Below are 9261 nucleotides of genomic sequence, written 5' to 3'. Positions count from 1 at the left end.
ATGTCTAGCCATTCAATGTCGCTTTCAGTGTCCGCGTCCGATTGAGACGGAGTAGCTGGCCGGTTAAATGCTGGTCCCGCTGCAAGTGTCTCGTTTGAGACTTGCATGATGCGCCTGAATCTATCTCTCAGCTCTTCCGCCAGTCGACGGTCTGAGGACGAAGTTAGGAGTCCAGGATGAACTCCTCGTGTCGCCTGCCCCGGTCGGGTTTAGGCAGCACTCGTTGGAGTGCTCGGTCGATTAGGCCACGCTGGTATCTGCGGTTAAGGGAGTCGCGTGTTTGTGGTCCGGCGTTACCGGTGTCCAATGGCTTCTCCATGCAGCGTAGTATGGCCTTCCGCAGCTGGATTTGGTATGCCAGGAGGCGTTAAAGTTCCGCCTCCAGGGCAACTCTTCTGCGAATGGTGGCTATGTCCGTGCCGGTTAGGCCACGGATAACTGTACGGATTTCTTCCGTTAAGGCCTCTGCCGCGTGAAGTTCACGGTCCAGGGGCATTAAGTCCAGGTTGGCCCGTAAGTCATACGGGGATGAGGCTGGGTCACGCTGTTGTAAGCCAGTGGCCCTTGCCGCGTCGATTGGCGCGGGTGGGGCCATTGGTGCGGCTGAGGTTTCCCCTGTCGTAGCGGTTACTACGACTGTTGGGTTCAGCGGCTGAGGTGGTGCTGATGGCGCTGGCGGTGGGCGCGCCGGTGGTACGGAATTTCTTATCCGGAATTCGTGCGCCATCCTATGCTGTTCCAGCTGCCATCTCATTTCACGAGCTGCCTCCAGCAGGGCCGGACCGGTTTGGTCATGCAACGGTAATATTTCGTGCTGGGCCTGCCGGAGTGCGATTTCTTCTCTGAGTTCACGTGCTAAGCGTCTGAACTCATCTTGGTCCTTGATAATCCGCTTGACCAAGTCACGTTGGTGAGGGTCCTGGATGTTAAATCCGCGGATCATTTGCTCCAGTTCTTTTATGGAGTTCTCTACTTCCGCAAGGTTCTCTTGCAGAATGTAGAGTGGAGTTCTGCCATCGGCCAATGGTTCGTCCGGGGATTCAGACCGCAGTGATGGCGTTGACACCGGTTCAATCATGTCCTCGATGTCCGTGATTAGTGGTGGTGGCGGCGATGACACAGGTTCTGTCGGTGGGACAGTCTGGTCACGCCCGGCCAACACCGGGTTTGGTGCTGGCCCTGCAGTCGGGTCCGGTTCAATAAGGCCGAGTTGGGCCGCCATTGCTGGTGGAACATCTTCTGGCCGGTGGTATACAGTGTATACGCCATCCACAAATACCCGTAATGGGAAGTCGCGCATATCGCGATTACCCGATGTGGTTGGCTGGGATGGCTGCGGCTGTTCCGTTCGGAATGCCTCAAGTCCCGGTTCTGGGACCGGTAATGAAGGTTCAGTCGGCTCTTGAACCGTAGGTTCAAGTTCTTCCGCAGAAGAATCATACGGCGGTTCGCCGTATCCGCCATAACCGCCGTAGGGCGGTGGATATCCATAGGGTAGTGGCGGATATGTCCACGGTGGTGGGAATCGCCACTGGTTCTGGTCCGGCTGCGGCTGGTTCGAAGGTCCAGGCGCAGGATACGGTGGATATCCGAAGTTTGGGTTGTAGTATGGCGGCGGAGTGTAGCGTGGCCTCGGCCCAGTATGGGCCGGCGGAGTCTGGACCGTTGGTCCGACTGCTACTGTCGTAGTGACCGGCTGGTTGGCCGATTGACCACCATACAAGATTGGTCGCGGGCCTGTTGGGCCACGCGGCATATGTCGGACCGTTCGGCCCGACGAAGAGCTTGGCTGACTGCTGGCTGCTGCCGCATTGACCAGGAGTTCGGTATCATCGGAGAATGTCCCTGGTGGCCAGTATTGCGGCGGGATGGCCCGAGGTGGCATGGGCTGACTCCGCGGTAGCGGTGTATCAGCCCGTGGTCCGGGTCCGACTGACAAGTTGGCCAGCTGTTCAGCAGTTAAGTTAGCTCTGATATTCGGTACCTGAACACTCGGTGGCCGGTTGGACGACCGAGTGGAAGATCTGCCAGACCGGGATTCCGGTCTTAAGTAAGGATGTGATCGGCCGCTTCGGTCGGAGTCGTCAGAGCGGTCGGTGCGTCGTCGTCCTTCCATGGTTCTGTGGGGACACTGTTGCGAGACCAATTAAGCTACGTTAGACTCCTACCTAGGGTTAGTTTAGCGTTATAGGTTAGCTACTTCTAAGCTACCTATGTCAGATATGCGACCGATCCATAAAAGTTAAGGTTAGTTAGTTAAGATAGCGGGACTGCAGCGTTGGCTGTGACCAATATTAAAATTTTAAGCCAATTTAATTATTTTAAGTCATTCTGTCCAGCCTTATCAACCGTCTTATCCAATACGCCCGGTTCGAGCGTATTAGCCTTCTGCTTTTTGCTGGTTAAGCTTTGCTCTGATTTTTCTCGGCCCACAGTTATGCGGGTGAGAAGGTCTTTGTCTGCCTCATCGTCAGCAACTTTGTCCTCTTCTAGGACCTGCTGAGCCGTAAGGGTTGCCTTCGGCTTTTTATGTGTCTTTGGCCTTTTTGGCTTTTCAGGCAGCCTCTGACTTGGTAGACTTGGCTTGGGTTCTGGTTTGGACTTGTCAGGTGCGGCTGTTGATTTATCGGGTTCCGCAGGTACTGACTCTAGGTCGATGACGGCTAATGGCTGGTTCTGGAGTTTGGTCAAGGCTGGCGTCTCGAAATCCGGTTTGGTCTTCCGAGGCCGGCCACGGCCACGTTTTGGGGCCGGGTCTTCAGATTCTGGTTCGGGCCCTTTAAAGCCAGGTATCTTCAGAGTCTTTTGCTGCTCTTCCACAAATTTCTTTGAAGGGCCCTTTCCGGGCTTTTGCTTCTTCAGCAGCTTCTCAAGTGTGGTTGTTGCACCTTCCGACTCTGTCTGGTCTTTGCACCGTCCCGACTCCGTAGGTTCGGGTTCGGCGTCGCCGCCCTTCTTTTTGGTTGAACGGGTAATCCGGCGACTTGGGCCGTCCGGGTTTAGGTACGGCTTCAAGCGGTCGACACATACGGTAAGCTCTTCGCCGGTGTCTCGCTCTCGGATCCAGTAAGTGTTTGGCTTAGGAATTCCGAGGATGATGTAGATGCCCTCATACTTGTTTGGGTTGGTCGGGTCATCCACCATGTTCTTCAGGGTGACCAAGTCCCGCTTCTTGAACTCGGCCTGGGCCTTCTTTTTGTTGTAGATGGCCGCATCCCGCAGGAACCCTTCTTCGATGCGCGTTTTCGCGATTTCAAGCGCCCGGTTCAGGCGCTGCTGCATCCTCTGGACGTAACGTTCGTTAGTCGTGAATGTTTCTGGGACGTTGGTCCCAGCGAGGACGTCTTGTGGTATGGTCATTTCCCGTCCATACAGCATGTGGTATGGCGAGAATCCAGTGGTTGCGTGAACGGCACGGTTCATGCCGGAAATCGCGTAAGGTAAGGCCCGGTGCCAGCGATGTTCGTCGCCAGCTCCGCCAAAGCCACGAATTCCATCCCAGATGGTTTGCATCTGGCGTTCGACTTGGCCTTGGCCCTCCGGGTGATAAGCGGAACCGAACGTTTGTTCGATGCCGAAGATTTTCGCCACTTTGGCGAAGGATTTTGCCGTAAAATGCGTGCCCCGGTCGGAGTGCATTGTATGTGGCATGCCATACTTGAGGACAACTTCCTCGACGAAGAACTTCTCAAACTCTTTGGCCGAATTTGTTTTGGTCGGCCGAGCTATGGTGAACTTCGTCATCTGTTCGACCACTACGGCGATGTATCGGTACTTCTTGGTTTCCGTCACCGGTAATGGTCCTTTGAAATCGGCGAAGACGCGGTACCAAGGCGCAACAGCGTCAGTCGGCTGCAGCTTACCGTAGGTAGCTCGCCGCGGTACTTTGCCGAAGATATACGTCTGACATCGGTCGATGTAGTCGTGTATATCGCTGCTCATACGGTCCCAGTAGTACCTGAGCTTGGCGGATTCAATGGTCTTGCGGTATCCAAAGTGGTTCCCTGTTTTTCCGTCATGGAGGGACTGGATAATATTTTTCCGCATGAAGAGTGGAATGACAAGTCTCCGTTCGAGCTTGGCATTGATTTCGGTGAGTCGGTAGAGCACACCGTTATCTATCTGGTAGTGTTCAGGGAGTTTGGACCTTTTATCCATTTCGGTCTGGTGTTCCAACTCATAGACCTTCTTGGCCAGGGTTGGGTCCCGATGCTGCATCCGTCGCACTTCTTGCGCGGTGCGGTCCGTTACTTTCTCTGGACACGGTGGGACAACGGGGTCCGGTTCATCCGGTTTGGGCGCCGGAACATTGATGACCCGTATGTCCGCCGTGCTGAATTCGTTCCAATCACTGATTGCGTTACAATCAGGAAGGAGAGGTGTTTCCCATTCGTCTGTGGGATCCTCATCGGTTACTTGCCGCCGTCGCACCCTTATGACGCAGGCTGGAATCTCGTCTTTATAATCCTCGAGGTTAGGGACCTGGTCCATCTCTTCATGTGGGCCTTTATCGTCGTCCCGTTCGAGTGGCCATCTGGACAACGCGTCGGCGTTGTCGCAGAAAGTGCCTGACTTGTACTCAATGGTGATGTCCCTTTCCTGTAGGGCAAGGGCCCATCGAGTAAGACGAGGGTTGATGCCGGGCCGGTTGGACTCGCATCTGAGCAAGTTGGTCAGGGCTCTGTGGTCCGTCCTTACTGTGAAAGGTCCGTGATCGATGTAGTGTTTAAACTTTTGGACGGCCCACACTACGGCGAGACATTCCCATTCGGTGACGCCGTAGTTCTTCTCAGCTCCGTGTAGGACACGACTTGCGTAGGCGATTGGCCTAGAGTCCTGGCTGAGTATGGCTCCGATGCCAGCGCCACTTGCATCACATTCGATGGTGGTCTTTTTGGTGGCATCGAATTTGGCCAAAATTGGGGCTTCCGTTAGGGCCTTCTTAATTTCGTTGAACTCGGCGGTGTGGGCGTCAGTCCAGTCATCTTTGACCGAACTTTCCTTCCGCAGGAGTTCATACATCTTTGAAGTTTTCTGGGCGTAGCCCAGAATGAACTTCCGATAGTAGTTGGCGAGTCCAAGGAATGAGCGAAGTTGGCGCTCAGTCCTGGGCGGTTGTTTCTCGGCGATGGCCGCAACCTTCTCTGGGTCAGTATGGACACCGTCCTTGCTGAGGATGTGTCCAAGGAATTGGAGTTTCTCCATTCCGAATTCGCATTTCGACGGTTTTATCGTGAATCCGGCATCCCGCAGGCAGATGAGCGTATTTCTAAACGCTTGCCTGAATTCATCGAAGGTCTTGCCGAAGAATATCACGTCGTCGATGTATGCGAAGACGCCGCCTTTCTTGCGTGCTGGCGCCATTATCTTGTCCATGGTCATTTGGAATGTGGCTTGTCCATTGCAGACGCCAAACGGCATTCGTTTGAACCGGAACATCCCTTCTGGAGTCACGAAGGTAGTGTAGTCCATGGACGCTGGGTCCATTGGGATTTGCCAGAATCCGGACTGACAATCTACCTTGCCGTAGTAGGCGTTTCCTGCGCACTGATCCAGAAGTTCGTCTGGATTTTGCAATGGATAATTATTCTTTTTGGTCACCGAGTTCAGCTTTATGTATTTTATGCAGAACCGGGTGCCCATGGTTCCGTCGCCGTTTTTCTTCGAAGCGAGGACCAATGGGAAACTCCACGCTGCCATGGACGGTTCAATGACGCCTTGGTCCAGCATTTCATGGACGTGCTTGTTAATGAACTCTCGTCCCTTCCAACTCGTTCGGGTTGGGTTCATCTTAATGGGTGCAGCGTCGCCAACTTCTATGACGTGGGTCACTCCCTTTACGTCGCCGTAAGGTTTTTTGGACGTGGGGAATATGGCCCTGAGTTCCCATAAGTCCTGACGGAGTAAAGCGGTTCGCTCCTCGGTCAGGTGGTCGCCAAAATGTGCGTTGGCGATGTGGGCGCGGATTTACGCGTTCCACTTCTGGATCTTCCTCTCCGGTTTGGAGGGAATTGATCTGGGCGAACTCTTCGTCCGTGGCCTCTTCATATGGCTCTACTCGGCCCATGTCCACACCCTTTCGGAGTATGTGGGTTTCCTTCGAGTAGTTCGAGACCAGTATGGTGAAACTTCTGCCGTCATGCTGGACTGGTCCGTCCAGCATGGCCAGACTCCGTTTGGTGTCCTGGCTTCCAAGATACATGAGTTTCTGCCTTGGGTCAACGGCGAAGTCAATGCTGACTTGGACCGGTGTAATGGACTCCGGTAGGAGCTCCGTTTTTACACTGGCCCGGACTTTGGCATAGTCAGTTATGGTGCGTTGTCTCTTCGGATTGTGTCCCGCCTCTTTTGGCCATGGTAGGGCGCTGGCGTTGGGTATGGACCAATCCACGCCGTCCTCTCTGATGTCTGGCTCGTATATGTCACTGTAGTACATATGGCCAATTCTTGCACCTTTACGGAGGACTTGGTCGCGTAGAGACTTATTTTGGATCTGGATCCATGCGTGCTCGTCTTGACGTGTTTCTACCTCCGCCTCGACCGGTAGGAGTTGGCCGTGTGGTCGTCGTAACGAGTTGAAGTGGATTGGACGCTTTGGATCCATGGTTCGGTATGTGCGGACCTTAACCCAGCAGGTTGAGTAGGCTGGTATGGTGTACCGCTTATGGACGAAGACGACTTTTTTTTCTTCTTTAAGGCCGTCCATTTGCCGCTGCAGCCTGGTTCGGCGAACGGTTGGTGCTTCGGCCAGACGTTGACGAAGGGTTGGGTCGTCTTCATCATCACTGGATTTCTCCGATGATTGGTTCTCGGAGTCAGTGTCCGGTGAGTCACTCGAGCTTTGGACGTCCGAATCGGTAGACTCGGGTTTGTAGTCCTGCTCTGGCTTTGGCTCGCCTTTGTCCTCGTTAGAGGTTGGCTCGCCGCCGGTCACCGTTGGTGCCGGTTCAGTCACGAGATCCGGTTCTCGGTTCTCTGCCGACTCGGTTTCGACTTCCTGGTTCTCAGGTTCGTCCGGGTCAGCCGGTGTGGTTAGACGGTCCCCGTTAGGGAGTGGTGAGGCTGGTCGGCCTCCGGTCCACCGCTGAGCAGCACGGGTCTGGATGGCCCGTATTATTGCTTCAACGCCGTCTCCACATAGAGGACAAGTCAGTTGGACTTCCTCTGATGAAGGGTCCTGCGTTTGGCTGGTGTCCCTCCTTTGGCCTCCCTGTTCCGGGTGTGGGCCATCATTGAAGCGCACTCTTGTCGCTATGTGCGGTGCAGCTTCTGGCAATGGTGCCGGTATGGTCCTGACGTTGGTCACGGACAAGTCATACTTCGGCCATATGCTGGCGGTTACGCCAGGGTGTTGGGCCATATTCTTGTGAAGTTTTATAATTTCGTCGAAGAGGTCAGGGCACATCCGTTGGAGTGCTTTTGGGGTTTCCATGTGGTACTCTTTGTATTCCCACAACAGGGCTAGAAGTTCGTCCTCCCATAGTTGTCCCTCTTCGAGGAGTTTGTCCATTTCTTGGGCAAACGGTCCGTATTCGGCTCCAATCTGCGCCCACGTTTGTGGCACGCCTTTTTCTTCGAGCCAGCCCTCTTCTAGGGCAAGAAGTCGGTCAGCGCGGTACTCGAGGAAGTTTCTCACCCCGATGAACCAAGTTTTGTAACGCTGGACCAGCTTCTCCTTAATTTCTCTGTCAGGCACCGGCCGTTGGGCGGGTGCCTCTGGTATCGGGATAGTCTTTACTATCCCGTGATTTGGCTTGAGTATGCCAGAGCGGAATTGGTTCATGTAGCTCTCAATGGCGTTATGGACGCGCAGCTCCCAGACGAGGCTATCAATGGTGTCCAGGCATTCCGAGCAGGTAGAAGTTTTTTGTGGTCGGGTGATCAGTCCGATTTACCCTTACTTCATTGTCGGATCCCGGTGCCTCTGGTATCGGGATACACTTTACCGCGTCCCAAACGATTTCTTCGTTTGGCTTCAGAATGAAGGTAAACTTGGAGTGAAGGTAATCACATCCAAGTAAGACTTGCACGTCCGTAGTCGTCGGTTGGACGAAGAACGTGTGGTGGCTTTTATATCCCTGCAATGTCACCGGTACGGTGCAGCAATGGGAGACCACAAAGGCGGTTTGACCGCCAACACCAAGGATTTTGGTGTTCCGTCCTAATGGCTCAGTTTTGATGCCATTGGCGGTGCAGAATTGCTGGGTGATGAGGGATGTCTCCGCTCCAATGTCCAGCATAGCGAGCGTGTGGACTGGTCCAATTTGGACCGAGTGTGTCCAGGCTCGGACAGTCTTCGGTTTACGGTTCTCGTCAAGACCAACTGTCACTTCCCGCATCACCGGTATAATGGGGATTAGCGACACTGGTCCCGGATCGTTGGAAGCATCCAAGGGTGTTAGGAGCTTCTGTTGGGCGGACTCTTCCCGTGGCAATGTCCCCGTTTCCTTAAGGTCGAGAACATCTGCTTTTGATTCAGGAAAGTCCGTGAACTGTTAATGGTCCGCGCTTTTGGTGCGGATCCGAGGGGTCGTCCACCGGTCTGGGGCCAGCAGGTCCGGGGACTGGACGCCTCAAGTGGTTCGGCTGTCCACTCCTCTGGTGGATCAACCTCGCTGTCCGTATTTTGTACGGACCATCCCTCCGGTGCACTGTCGGATGAGGATGATTCTGACGCCGATCTGTGGTACGTCATATTCGTGGTGCGACGTCTCGCTTTGCCACGTGGTCGGTTTACCTGGACAATAGTCCCGGCTCCGAAGAACGACTTGGCGGCTGGTTGGACGGCTGTCGGTTTGGCCTCAACTCTAGGGCCAAACAATCCAGGCGCAACCTCTGTGCGTTCTGGCATGGCCGCAACTCTAGGGCCATGTGGCTTAGTCGCTGGTTTGGCGCTAAACCTGAATCCGCCGGCGGCTGGTTTGGCGGCCGGTTCCGGAACTGTGGTTAATGGAACAAGGGGATTAGTTATATCCGGCGGTTTAGGTTCCGGTAATAGGTCAGGTGAGTTGCCGTTACTCCCCGACCTTAAGCGTTTCCCGCAGTTGGACTAGCCCGGTTAGAGCCGCCACCAATGTTGTTGGTTGGCTGCAACTGCTGGTCGGTCAGCGGCGGCAAGGCGGTCCTTTCGGTGGCGGGTGCTTGAAATCCACTTTGTCCGCCATATCTGCCTGTGCCGCCTTGACGATTTCCACCACCGGACCCACTTCCTGAGCCGGTGGACTGTCTGCGATTACCGCTTCCCCCGGTACCACGTTGTGG

At 54.6% G+C, this 9261-nt stretch overlaps 1 protein-coding gene across 1 annotated transcript; it reads right to left on the bottom strand.

The window, feature by feature from the left end:
* Positions 1-367: 367 nt before the first annotated feature.
* LOC129588308 (uncharacterized) lies at positions 368-3144 on the bottom strand. Its single transcript, XM_055482473.1, has 2 exons — positions 2644-3144; positions 368-1948 (listed from the first exon to the last, which is right to left on the bottom strand). The coding sequence occupies exons 1-2, from the start codon at positions 3142-3144 to the stop codon at positions 368-370; spliced, it is 2082 nt and encodes a 693-aa protein (XP_055338448.1).
* Positions 3145-9261: the final 6117 nt, after the last annotated feature.

Source organism: Paramacrobiotus metropolitanus, unplaced genomic scaffold (assembly GCF_019649055.1).
Source record: "Paramacrobiotus metropolitanus isolate TYO unplaced genomic scaffold, Prichtersi_v1.0 Parri_scaffold0000029, whole genome shotgun sequence".
Classification (NCBI taxonomy): domain Eukaryota; kingdom Metazoa; phylum Tardigrada; class Eutardigrada; order Parachela; family Macrobiotidae; genus Paramacrobiotus; species Paramacrobiotus metropolitanus.
This window is presented reverse-complemented; position numbering and strand designations above follow the sequence as displayed.

What these genes read in the sequence shown, in the direction of transcription:
- LOC129588308 (XM_055482473.1), bottom strand. Translation starts at nt 3,144, where the DNA reads ATGGTGGATGACCCGACCAACCCAAACAAGTATGAGGGCATCTACATC. An exon ending in CCGTCATCGACCTAGAGTCA is followed by an intron (nt 1,949 to 2,643) that starts GTACCTGCGGAA and finishes ACTGCTGAACAG; the next exon opens with CTGGCCAACTTGTCAGTCGG.